We start from the raw sequence: 14338 nt of genomic DNA, 5'->3' as shown, positions 1-14338 counted from the left end.
GTAGAATTAAAAATTCTTTGGAAGATAAATATATTTGACAGTGTCTGGAAAAGAAATTCAGGTCTGGAGTTGTATCTCAGCAGTAGATCACCATTGCCTCAATGTGCAAGGCCTGGGCTTCAATCTCTAGCACGGAAAAGAAAAAAAACTAAATTTCAGTTAGTTGTGTGTTTTAGCTAATGAAGTATGAGAAATACAGGATATGAAGTTTTAAGAAAGACATACCTAACATATTGTCTTTTTTCATGTTTAAGATCATTTTTAGGGGCTGGGGCTCAATGGTAGAACACTTACCTAGCACATGCAGGTGCTGGGTTTGATCCTCAGCCCACATAAGAATAAATAAATAAAATGGAGGTATTGTATTCAACTACAACTAAAAAAAATATTTAAAACAAAGATTATTTGCAATTTTTTACAATGTCTTGAAATAATCATACATAATCTTTATACTTTCAATGTATAAAAAACTTAGTTACCAAAGAGTTCTAGTTAATCAAATGTAGAAGTATCTTGCACAAAGATACCACATATAATCTTATGGAATACTAAATAAAGTATTTTATAACAGCGTGCCCCAGAGTGTGATCTACAGAACACTGCTCTGTGATATTGACACATATTCTGAGGGGACAACTCTTCTCTGGTTAAGTGGGTTTAAGGGTCCCTGCCTTAAAACAGTTTTGTTGTTTTCTGTGTGTTTACATGTGCATGATTGGCTTAGATCATGTGACATAACATGAGCTTTTATATCATTAAAAGGAAAACATTTGAGAGCAGTCTACTACTTAACTAGCCATAATCTCTTAATCTTAATTTATAATCCATAAAGTGTACCCTTCAAGGATTCTGTGAAATGCAGGCCTACTGCATTGTATATAATAGATATTTAATGACTTATAGCCATTATTTGTGTTTTTTATAGAATTAAGTATTGGAAATTTAAAAAAGAATACAATTGAACTTGAAAGTTAAACCATAAAATAATCACAAAAAGATCATGGAAGAAATATAAGCATCTACCAGAAATGGGGAACTCAGGTCTGCAAGATATAACGATATCATGATCTAAAGCACAGTTGCTCATACCCCTTTTTCACTGCTTCACTTTCCATGGTTCCGGTTACCCAAGGTCAAATGTGGCCCTAAAATTGATGAGTATAGTACAATTACGACAAAATAAGCTATTTTTGAGAAAAAGACCACATTCCCATAAATTTTATTATAGTATGTTATAATTGTTACAGCTTGTTATTGGTTATTATTAGTCTCTGTGCCTAATTTACAAATTAAATTTTATCATAGATATGCATATCTAGGAAAAACCACTAGCTTTTGGGCATCCACTAAGGTTCTTAGAAAAATCCACAACAAATAAGGAAGGACTTCTATATTAATCTGTTGAAGAAACTAAAACTTTGTTGGATTATTCGTGTTGGAATTCTAGGAGAAGTAAAGAGTCATTTCCAATGCTGGATTATAGAATTAGGTTTCATTCACAGCTGTAGAAACACTGTGGACATAGATGGGTGTATGTATCTATATGAATATGATAATTCATAATCACATGAGTTTAGGAAGTATTTGTAGGACTTGACCTTTTTTTTTTTTTTTTTGAGGACTTACACAAATGTGGGACCTGGTTAAATAGTCTCTTCAAGATTACTGATTTCTGATACTAGAACTTGAAATTCATAGAGCAGGCAGATAGGAAGTTGGTTCTAAAGGTGGGGAATCCAGAGCAAGTTGAAACTCCAAAGCATAGATGGAAACCTGTGTCAGCCCTTGTTGCCTCTGACTTTGGTATATAATGGGCATCCTACCAAAATGGGAACCCTATTTCACAAAGCTAAGTCCACAGGCCTGACCTGGAATCAGAGGAATGGAGGGAGAGGACAGGAAAAGTTGAACAAGTTGTACACCCAGCTGCTGCCTCATGTCAACGGGGTGAATCAGCAGATCAGAAACCAGCATGTGTGATGCAGAGTGGCTGCTACTGTCTCTTAGCCCTCTAAATCTGCTTGCATCTCTCTTATGGCTCATTCAAACCAGAAACATTCTGGGAAATGGAGTTTAGCCTGGTTAGCTGAGTCAAGTTGTCACATGAGAAAGCTCCTGAGTGGATGAAGGGACCAAAGATTTGCTTTGCTAGATTCCAATGGTGAGATGTAATAAAACAGTTTAACCATTATCACATTTGATTCCTTAGTCATTTTTAAGCTCATTTTCTAAAAGAGTGCCTGGTTAATTATAAAAGTAACTACATAGCCTTCTTTATACTATTAAAGGTTACCTCAACTCAACCAACTATATTAAAATTATCACATTTAGTTATTTTCTCTAGATATACCATTTTTTACAATGAACATGCTTTTTTTCTATCAAGGAAAATTATAACTCTTAAGTTCAATTCTGTGTTACAAAATTCTCTGCATAGAGCCACACATGGTTAATTTTAGAAAATATCAGTGAATCTTTGGAAATTGATATTAGGATAATATACTCCAGAGGTAAACAAGTACTTCAAGTCACTTTTCATTTGAATATGCATTATCAGTATGATTTCTGTAGTAATATATGAACATTTTAGTCAACCTCTTCATTGCTGTGGCCAAAAGACCTAACAAGAACATTTAGAGTAAAAGTTTATTTTGGGACTCCAGTTTCAGAGGACTTAGTCCATAGATGGCCAACTCTATTCTTTAAGGCCTAAAGAAAGAACATCTTGATGGTAGAGTGAGGTGGCAGAAACTGGCTCAAGAAGCAGAGAGAGAGCGAGCGCGAGAGCGCTCTCCTCATCATGATAAAAGTGACCCACAGTGACCCCCAGTGACCCACTTCCTCCAGCCACACCTTACCAGCTGGTTACCATCCAGTTAATTTCTATCAGGGGGATTAATGCACTCATTAGGTTAAGGTTTTTATAACCCAACATTTCACCTCTAAACTTTCTTTCATTATCTCACACAGATGCTTTTGAGCAACTCCTGATGTCTAAATCTTAATATTTTTCATGAGCATATGTATCTACTTCTGTAATCACATGAAATACACTCACAGCTTTTTAGGCAGTTCACACATTTTTTTTTAAACACAGCATTGTATCTTTGCCACTGTGTTTCTATGTTTGTAAGGAGTCATTTTATAATACTAAAAAATGTTAAAACAGGTATTATAAATCTATTTGTGTGTTAACATGTTTGATTATTATATTAATTCTAAAATTGTAATATAAATATTTAAATTTGACAAGGTAACTTAAATTAGAAGGTTTGCAAATGTAAAAAGAAAAGAGTATGGAGGCTGGGGCTGTAGCTTAGTGGCAGAGTGCTTGCCTAGCAGTGTGTGAGGCACTGGGTTCAATCCTTAGCACCACATAAAAATAAATAAAAGCATGCTGTCCATCTACAACTTAAAAAAAAATTAAAAAGAAAAGATGAAGGTAAATTGAAATCACAAAGTGAAAAAGTTTTGAGAAGTACAATGATATTTTTTTTCTATGAAGGATCTTGTTGAATCTCTTTATTACCCTATTTCCTTCCCTCCTGACATGGATTTTATGGTCTTCTAACATCTTCATCAAAAACAAAAATAGCAACCCTAACCTGTCACTCCATCATGCCAGGAGTTTGCAATAACAAACAGTTGTACAGGAGTATACAACATGAAACCTCTTAGAACTTAGTTCTGAGCTTGCCAGTTTACACGGTTTCCAAAGTTCATGAGATGAAAACAAACTCATTGTTCAGGTAGAATGTGACTATTAGAAGATGGACAAAGAAATTTCTCCCAAGAGTCTTCATGACAAGGATACTGTATAATGAACAGTGTTTTCAACAGCATTCTTTTTTTTTTAGACTCTTTTTTTTTGAATATTTATTTTTTAGTTATCGGTGGACACAACATCTTTGTTGGTATGTGGTGCTGAGGATCGAACCCTGGCCGCATGCATGCCAGGTGAGCGCGCTACCACTTGAGCCACATCCCCAGCCCCTCAACAACATTCTTAAACTAGACTTTACCTGTTTTATAAATAGATTGATAGCATCATAACAAATGCAATTATCTAAAAGAGCTGATGAATTCCACATATCTTAAAACAGTTTTTCATTGTTATTTCTATGCCCCCCACCCACTCTAAACTTTAATAATTGTTGCCACCAATAAACTTGACAGAAAATTTTTCACCTGGCTAATGGCATGAAATTTATCAGTAGTTTCTTAGAGATCCATGATCTTAAATATGTGGTAGAGGTGGCATTAGCATCTTGTTAATGTTGCCTGGAAAAAAAGACACTCTACTGCCATTCTTGGGTCAGTATCAGTATTCACTATTAGGCTCAGGATTCTGCTCATAAATTTGTTTTGAGTCCTAGATTCAAGACTCAGAATTAGATGATAAAGACTAAGGAATTCTGACTTATAACCTAACAGAATTAGCAGTCTTCTAGGGGGAAAACTTAAAGCAACAGTAAACAGATGCATACTTAAAATATAATAAATCATCTCAAATTTTTTGAGGGTTGCTACAGGTATAACAGTAATTTGACAGTTTTTCATAAGATAATTTAAGTAAGCAACGTGTTAGTTATATTAATATTAGGATGTCTGATTTATAACCCTAATTTCTAGCAATAATTATCCAGCAAGAGTTTTTGTCTGACTCTGACACTCTCATTTTAATATAATTAAAATAAGCTATTTTTCATCAATTTCATAAAATTAATGAAAAATTGCTTATGAAAAAGCAATTCATAAAACTGCATATAGCCAAGATCATGATTAGCAAAGTGTTTGTATAAGTCTTTATCTCGTTTTTTCATTTTTCTAGCATTATAAAGATAAATCCTCAAGAGAATGATATGGTCTTTGATGTCATTGCTATTGTTGATCCTTTGACAAGAGAAGCACAGAAGATGGCACAGTTATTGACTGTAAGAAAATATAGACTAAATATTTTTATTTGAAATTTATCTTTTCAAGTCTATAAGTATAATCAAATATTTGTGCTCTAAATTTTTTATATTATCCACCCTTTTAATTGATTGTCAAAATTTAGCATAGAAAATAAAATGATAGAGGCTGCACAGGGTGTTAGAGTAGAATGGAGAGTAAATGTTGCTCTAGATTGAATTGTGTTTTCAGTCAAATTCATATTTCAATATATGAAATTTATTTCAATTTCAAGCTTTATTCTCTAGTGTGACTATATGTGTAGATACAAGTTTTAAGAAGTGAAGTTAAACAAGATCATTATAATGGGACACTACCCTGTCACATTAAGAAGCCTTAAGAGGAAGAAAGATCTTTCTTCTGCCTCCTTGAGCACACAGCATAGTGACATGATAGCCACATCAAAACCAAGAAGAGACCTCTTACCAGAAACCAAATCAGTCAGAACTTTAACCTGAACTTCCCAGCCTCCAGAACTGTGAGAAAATAAATTTCTGTTGTTTAAACCACTTAGTCTGTGGTATTTCATTAAGGCAGTTTTAGCAAGCTAACGCAGTTGTTATCCCCATGTTGTGCAGGACGCATTTGGGAGAAGCTGATTTTTAAGCTTAACTTTTTGAAGTTTAAAGTGCAGTAAGTAATGTTATCCAGTCAGCTCCCGATGAGTGAAGGAGGAACATACAAATCATATTCAGTAGGTTTGGCTTCTGTAACAAAGGCCAAAATGACAATACTTTCTTTTTTTTTTTTTATGCGACAAGCACTGTGTCATTTATTTTATGGACACCATCACATATGATCCTCTCAGTAGTGAGGGGATCACTATTAGTATATGTCTTTTTTTTATTGATTGTTCAAAACATTACAGAGCTCATGATATATCATCTTTCATACTTTCAACAAGATGAAGTTTTCTCTCATTTAACAGTCCGCATGAAGGTACGCAGGACTGCTAAAGGCAGTTCCACAATCACTGTCTAGGTGTTCAGCTATTCTCATGAAGCATCTTCTATCTAGTGGTCTAAGTCACTTCAGGCTCCTAAGAATCTATATGCTGCCAATGTGAAGGGGAAAACAAGGCCCAACCACAAAGACATATTCTGTCCTATCTTTCCTCACTGACGGAAATGTAGCAAGTCATCTGACTGCATTTAATGACAGGGTGGGCTGAAAGTATGGCCACAAACCGTGCATAAAGCTGAGGATCCTTTTACTAAGAAAGTAGGGGAAATGAATGTTAGGAGCTACTGATCTCCAAAAGGGCATGATATAGCTCAGCATTGCACTGAGAATTTCAGAGATTCAGATTATGATGCAGTCTTCAGAAGCTGGATTTGAATAAGCTAGTTAGATTTTAAAACTGTTTTTCTAGTGATACTCAAAAATTTGGCTGGCTTCTATTTGAAATCACCCAATACCTTTTTTTAAAAAAAAAATATTTTTAGCGTTGATGGACCTTTATTTTATTCATTTATTTATATGTGGTGCTTAGAATTGAACCCAGTGCCTCACACATGTGAGGCAAGCACTCTACCACTGAGCCCCCACAACCCCAGTCCCTCAATACCTTTTTTAAAGACACCTTTTTAAAATCTACTTTGGGAAATAGTTGACTTTGCTTTTGGGAACAGGCAAAAGTAATTAGATATTAAATAATACCTGATGAATAATACCTAATGAATACTAGTATACTATCAAAATTTCAAATTGTAGACAATTTTGGAAAGACTGTTCAGTATATGAATAGAGCAAACTTAATCCCTGATTTCCCTGTTGTTTTAGCATTTGTATACCTGCAAATTTTTACTCTTGAGATTTACTATAAAGATTATTCTTAAGGAAGCAGCCATCAGTAGTCATCTGTAAGGATGGGAGCCAGTACTATGCTTTTTAGTGTACAAATTCCACATTCTTGTGGAATATGGGTCATTTTTTCAGAAATAAAGATTATTTACATTTGAAATGTTTTATGTGAAGGTAGAATTTAGGAATAAGAAATATAGAATTATACAGATATAAAATGTGAAATGACACTCCAGTTTACATTGTTGGTGATAATAGCATATTTAATCTAGGAACAAAAGAATGAGAATTAATTTAAATTAAGGTCTTAAATCCTTTAATCCATAGATCTAGTTTTGTATCAATCCTGTATCCTTTCTATTATATACATCTGGTTATTGGTGTGTATTTTTTTTTTTTTTGCTTTTTCACTTATCCTTCATTGTCTAAGAGCTTTCAAGTCTTCAGTACTTTTATTTCTTCATGTAGAAATGGGATTTTTAAAATAATTTTTATTTTCTTATTTTAGGGAAATAAAATAGAGTATTTTGTGTGTATAGAACTTCCTACATCTTTTAAAATGTAGAGTGAAATTCCAAAAGGTTCAGGGTACCCTGGCCAATGTTTTGAAGTTACTAATTGGTGTTTGCATGTCAAAGTTATAGTAATTATTTTACTTATTCTTCAATACTAAGAAAATTTAGATACTGTGAAAGAAAGTTACTTGAAACAAAAGGTAAGTGGCTTAACCCTGGGGTAAAGAAATCAGTTGAGTTCAAATCTTATCTCTGCCATGACTTACTGTGATCTTCAACAAAGTATTTAGTTTCTCTCTTCCTCAAATGTAAGTGTTAAATGTACAGGTGTTATGAGGATAACATGAGATAAATAAAGTGTTAATACAGTGCCTGGTACATAGTACATACTCATTAAATGTTAGCTATTAATATTATTTATAATAAAATATGGGAATTTTTTAAATAGGTACTTGGCAAGATTATAAACATGAAGATAAAGCTGTTGATGAACTGCAGGGGTAAGCTTTCAGAAGCCCCTATAGAGAGGTGAGTCAGAATGAACATAATTTTATTTTGAAAGATTTGCAAATACTAAAAAGAGAAAAGCAGGCTAATGTTTACTGGACCTGTTTCGTTTTTTCTTCCTTAGATGCTTCACTGATATGGATTAGAAAGTCAGACAATTTGTTCCCCTTAATTGAAATAAAACTTATATAAAAGTAAAGTAACCTAATTCAATAAATATATTCTATCCTATTGCAGAATTTATATGGATTTATATTTATCCATAGGTATTTTTAGAAATCTGATCTAGGAATACCCATTTAGAAATATTTCAGCGGGGCGCTGAGGTTGTAGCTCAGTGGTTGAGTGCTTGCCTAGCATGTGTGAGTTACTGGGTTTGATCCTCAGCAGTGCATATAAATAAATAAATTAAAAGGTTAAAAAAATTTCAGTGGGAAGTAAGGTGAATTCATTTTTGATTTATTTCTTCAGATTCAATTTCAAAATGATCTCTTATGTCATTACATTTACTATTTGGGGGTTAAGATGAAAGTAGTTTAGAATAATCTTATCAATGGTTCAGGAAATGTTTTTCATTATACACAAATATTCTTTATACTTTTGTGTTGAAATAATCTGTCTCTCAAGAAGGGACAAAAATATATCCTTCATTTTTCTGAATCAGAATTATTATTATAAGCCACTTACTAGTTGGAATATTTAGTATCCTTCAAATGTCATTCAGCAGAAAAAAAGATAAACACTATTCAACTAGCTTTGAAAAGCTTGCTAATGTACTTTTCCCTTCATTTAATTATATAACTCTAAGCAAAAAATAAATGCATACACAGGATTGAGTTATTCCCTTGTTTACCTATCAAATTGTATTTGTTATAATACATATAATTGTATTTGCCTTGAGTGGACATTTTGATCATGGTATGTTGTGTGGGTTTGTTTTTGTTTGGTTTTGTTTATACTTTGAAAGCAATAAAATAGAAGATGTGGAAAATGGAAGTTTAGGGTTCATTCATTGATTTCCATCCCCACCCCCACCCCCAACCATTTGATTTTATAGCTCATTCTGTTCTTATTTATCTTTTGTGTTTCTGAATAAAAGCTGTAAATTTTTTAGCCTCTAATTGATAGATCTGTTAATCCCATGAGTATAGCATTTTTATTTACAGGAATGAGGATCCTCTTTAAAGTATCACTATAAAGCTTTGGACATATAATAAAGAATGGAATGTTGGCTTTATAAACAAACATTCTGTTGAGGGAAAAAGAAAGAACTTGACCTCTGTAAGTGAAGTAACACCTAAAGTACTAAGTAGAGAGCATACAGTTAAGGTATCATTTTTAAACTACAGGTTCAACAGACTTTTACTTAGGATTATGTGTCAAGCAAACTGGCTTACATGTATATTCCCAGTCCTTTCCTTTGAGTAAATGCCATCTCATTCTTCTCAGAGGTGAGAGCACTAATGAGCAGGAATCCCCTCAGCTGCCTACTGTACCTCCTGTGCCTCCGCAGCCTTCCTGGGTTGCAGGGGAGGAGTGCTATATCTGTCACCTTCATTAAGGTGAATATTCACTCCCTGTTTTTATTCCACGGTTCCCTGTTTGCTCTTTTTTTTTTTTTTTTTAAGAGAGAGAGGAGAGAGGGGGAGAGAAGAAGAGAGAATATTTTTTTAATATTTATTTTTCAGTTTTCGGTGGACACAACATCTTTATTTTATGTGGTGCTGAGGATCGAACCCAGTGCCCCACGCATGCCAGGCGAGTGCATTACCACCTGAGCCACATCTCCAGCCCCCCTGTTTGCTCTTGATCCTTGTTGTATCACATACTCACTCTGTTCTGTATCTTTAAACCTATTAACCTTTTACTTTAGTCCTTAAAATTATTCAATTTTATAAAATTTGCTCCCTTAATTTCTTCACCTATACAGATCAGCTTTTCTGTCTCCCCTCCATTTTCCCCTCTTTCTTCCTCTTTCTCATCTAAGCCTCTTCAAAGAATAGTTATATTCTCTGATCTTCTGTCATTAACATACTTCCACTGCAGTTCAGCTTTGAACTACTTCTTTGCCACTGCAATTGTTTTTACTGAATCACACACACAAAAAAATGTTTGCAGCATGCATGGGATACTTCTTCCTTGGCATTTCTGCTGCATTTGACAAATGTACTGAGTACTTGTTTTGTATCATTTATTTCACGACTGTACTCTTTCCTTTGTCTCCACTTAATCTCTTTGTTTTAAATATGGGCCTACTTCTGTGACATGGCTTCCAATGATCACCATCACCTGGATTCACGCTGTATTGATTTTTTATTTATTTATTTATTTTTTAAAGAGAGAGAGAGAGGGAGAGAGAGAGAATTTTAATATTTATTTTTTTGGTTTTTCGGTGGACACAACATCTTTGTTTGTATGTGGTGCTGAGGATCGAACCCGGGCCGCACGCATGCCAGGCAAGCGCGCTACCGCTTGAGCCACATCCCCAGCCCCTGTATTGATTCTTCTGGAGTGAGGGCTAGACTGATTCTTCTGAACAAAATATAGCAAAAATGATAGCGTGTTTCTTATGTACTTTGTAAGACTGTGACTTGTGTCTTGCTAGTGTGCTCATGGTGTGTGTGTGTGTCTCTGTCTCTGTCTCTCTCTGGCTCGCTCTCTCTCTGGCTCTTCTTGCATGTTTCTCTGTGAAGCATTGTGAAGATGTCCTTGTAATAAGAACCTGTGAGCAGTCTCCAGCCAACCACAAACAAGAAATGCAACCCTCCTCCTTGCAGCACAACAGGGACAAAGCCTAGTAGTAGTACATCCTCGCTCCAACAGCATAGCTGACACTCTTGATTGCAGTCTTTAGCTATTCTTTACCTGTAACTAATTCTTAATTGTACGTGATAATGATGCTAAAATACAATGAAACTGCAGCTATGTCTAAAAGCTGTACTAAACAGCTGCATTTAACTCAGTCCTGTTTGTTTTTAATTCAACTTTTAAATTGGTACCAAAACTACTTCTTGAATTTTACTTGTTTCTTGGGTATCATTTCTCTTCATATTATTAGGAGTGCTAAGAATTAATAGCCAAAAAAATAGACCATGGTCAAATGTGAAGAAGGACCAGTGAGCCAATTAGATTATAAATTGCTTTAGTCAATATATCTTAAAGAGACTCAAATCATGGTCATTAAGAGAAAATAAGATTATATATTATACTGTAATAGTCTTATAAATAACAGTACTGAAAGTAATTGTCTACTCTTTATAAATATTAATATACAGGGCATATTTTAACCTTTTTGATTTAAGACTTTGATTTTGTTTATTAAGTCATTTTTAATTTTAAAATATTTTAGAATAATAATTTCAATTTTGGTCACAGTAATTTTATGTTTTATTAACAGCTTTTACCGTTTTGTCCTGGAACCAGAACTGATGTCAGGTGCTAATGGTAGCCCTCTTGGACCTGTCGCAAAATTTCTGGACATCCCTGAATCACCTCTTCTGACCCTCAACATGATTACTCCAGAAAGCTGGTTGGTTGAAACAGTACATAGCAACTGTGACCTTGACAATATTCACCTTAAAGATGTAAGTTATTAATGCAAAGTTATCTAAAGAGAGAGGAATAGAATGAGTTCTCAGTAGTATTACAGTTGTGGCAAGTGAAGTATTATACTACACAGATGCTCACCAGCATGTTCTTTGTGATTCTAGCTCTTATTCTTTAACGTCTCTTAACTTCCAAATTCAGCCTGTCTCATTTTCCAGGTTCCTAGGTGCCTTCACCTTTTTAATTGTCTCATATACCACTAGCACACAAAGACTATGCTAAGATGACTGCACAGCAACTTAAGAGGACACTGTGAATTACCTATTTTTGTCTTCAAGTTTAGTTTTTAACTTCAAGAAGGATTCTCATTCAAAACTTTTTGTTATACATGGTTCACAGCCACAGAAAGCAGTCCTTTCTAGATTAGGGTAAAAAGCAGGAAACAAAATTTATTGCAGGCTGGCTACACCTGCCTCCCATCTGTTTTAGTCAGCTTTGTGTTGCTATGACCAAAAGACCTGACAGGAAGGAAGATGAAAAGTTAATTTGGGGCTCACAGTCTCAGAGGTTTCAGTTCATGCATGGCTGACTTTATTCCTCGGGACCCAAGGTGAGATGGAACATTATGGCAAAAGGATGTGGCAGAGGAAAGCAGCTGGGGACATAGCAACCAAAATGCAGAGAGAGCTCCATTCTCCAAGGACAAAATATATACCCCAAAGGCACAGCTCCAAAGACCCACCTCCTCCAACAACACCCTGTCTGCCTACAGTTATCATCCAGTTAATCCCTATCAGGGGATTAATGCTGTGACTAGGTTAAGGCTCTCATAACCCAATCATTTCACTCTGAACTTCCTGCATTGTCTCACACATGAGCTTCTTGGGGACACCTTGATTCCAAACCATAGGTCACCTCCAACATGACCTTAGTTTAATAAATATTGAAACTTCTCTTCCTCATCTATTGTCACTCATATATAACATAAAAAGAATATTTTAAAATACACCAAATTATTCAAAACATTGAATTCAGAATGAGGGGATTCCAAAACCACAGAAAAATTTTTAGGACAGCTTAACTACTGAGAAACTGAGGAGAAATGCTTCCTTCTCATTGTCTTCCCTCAGACCTGTTTTCAGGTGCTGTGATGATTTAGTTAAGATTGCTCATAATATTTATTATGCTTCTCAGTGGTTACTTTGGGCCTTAAGCAAACTTCTTTTGATTTTTTCATGAGTAGATTCTGTGGGATTCTAATGATTGTCCTGTAACATTCTCTCTAATACCCCCCACTCTGATCCACTCAAAAAATAACCTAAAACTGAGTCATAGCCAGCATCTGAAATCAGTCCTTCAAATCTAGAAAGATTAGAAAAGATTAGGAAAAATAATAAAATCTTTGAGGAAAAGATCAGAAATGAATTTTGCAAGAAAAAAAAAGACAAAAAATATCTGTTTTTCTCTATGATCAGTCAGGTCTCTTTTATTTTTTAATATTTATTTTTTAGTTGTAGTTGGACACAATACCTTTATTTTATTTATTTATTTTTATGTGGTGCTGAGGATCAAATCCCAGGCCTTGCACATGCTAGGCAAGTGTTCTACCACTGAGCCACAACCCCAGCCTGATCAGTCAGATCTCCTAACAGTCAGTTGGAATCTTTGTGAAGAGAGTGCAACAATATGTATTGGTAAAATAACTTCAGATGCTAACCAAACGTTAGGGAGAAGTTTGAAGTTTGTAGCAGAGAAATAGTAAAGTTAGAAAAGAAAGTGGAGCTTACTGGTGAGTCTCAGCAGCCGTGGAATAACAGAAGTTAGCTAAACACTTGTAGTGGCAAATCCCATGCTGTCATTTAGAAGCTGTTCAATGAGTAGTAAGTGTCTTTAAAGTTAAAAGAGTGAAATAAACCAAAATTCCCTGTATCTTCATAGTTTAGGTGAATATAAAGAAGGGAATTAGAAATTCTAGCATCCATAAAGGTTTACTGCCTCTTCAAGCTCTTCTTTTCTATACTTACATTCTTCTAGAATAACTGCAGACATTATTGTTGTCAAGTACATTCTGGCAAGAATGAGAATAACATGAGAGATTTGTCTTATGCACTAGCTTACACAAATATTCCATACAACATCCAGTTTCTAAATATTGCATAAGTGCCTGGAAAATAAATTGATCCAGAAAAATTCTCTTAGTAGGACTTCATTCATGTGATTGTAACTACAAAGACTTTATTGCACAATCAGTATCAATATCATAATTAAAGGAGAAGGAAGTGGTTACAGGAAAGCTAAAAGTGAACAGTCACACTTACTCACATGAAAGACCTCTTTTAAGAAGGAATTTGTGACTAGAAAGCAATATGGAGATTCCTCAAAAAACTAGAAATGGAACCACTATTTGAACCACTTATTCCACTCCTTGGCAATATCCAAAGAATTTAAAATTGGCGTACTACAATGTCATAGCCACATCATACAAGCATGGCATATATCTATCAAAATGGATTCTACTGTCATGTATAACTAAAAAGAACTAATAAAATAATTACTATAATAGTCTTGCTTAAATATCGTAAGACCAAAAAAAAAAGGAATTGGTTATTTTGGTATTGTAGTTTGAATAAGTTAACAGAATTAACTCTTATGTAAACCTGTAGGAATGAGAAATTTTCATATTAATATAAGTTGAAAAATAATTAGTCAAACTGGTTAACTGATTCCTTATCTATAATGTGAGAGTTGAACTAGATTATCTCTACAATCTCTTTCTTAAATAACATTTTCTTATGCTAAGTCTTTCCCATGGAAATATTTCCATTCAAGCAAATTGCTGTAAGGATTCTGGATACAGTTTAAGTATATGAAGTTTGTCAATAGAATAGTAATAATTAAAAACTTTTAAAATCTAAAGTTTTGAAACAAATATTGTTTTCAAAGAAGTTATTAAATCAGTAAAATTATGACAGGCTTAAATGTGATGCATAAATACTCTATTTCGGGAGATAATC

General features: G+C 34.2%; 1 protein-coding gene across 4 annotated transcripts in view; it reads left to right on the top strand.

The window, feature by feature from the left end:
- The window catches only part of Uggt2 (UDP-glucose glycoprotein glucosyltransferase 2), a 180714-nt gene that overhangs the window by 104889 nt on the left and 61487 nt on the right, over window positions 1-14338 (top strand). For all 4 annotated transcript variants that reach the window (XM_005317032.5, XM_040281658.2, XM_021729926.3 and 1 more), the window contains 3 exons: window positions 4832-4934; window positions 7720-7799; window positions 11176-11362. In XM_005317032.5, coding sequence (XP_005317089.2) covers window positions 4832-4934; window positions 7720-7799; window positions 11176-11362 — 370 coding nt within the window. The remainder of the gene's footprint in view (window positions 1-4831; window positions 4935-7719; window positions 7800-11175; window positions 11363-14338) is intronic.

This window comes from Ictidomys tridecemlineatus, chromosome 6 (assembly GCF_052094955.1).
Source record: "Ictidomys tridecemlineatus isolate mIctTri1 chromosome 6, mIctTri1.hap1, whole genome shotgun sequence".
NCBI lineage: Eukaryota > Metazoa > Chordata > Mammalia > Rodentia > Sciuridae > Ictidomys > Ictidomys tridecemlineatus.
This window is presented reverse-complemented; position numbering and strand designations above follow the sequence as displayed.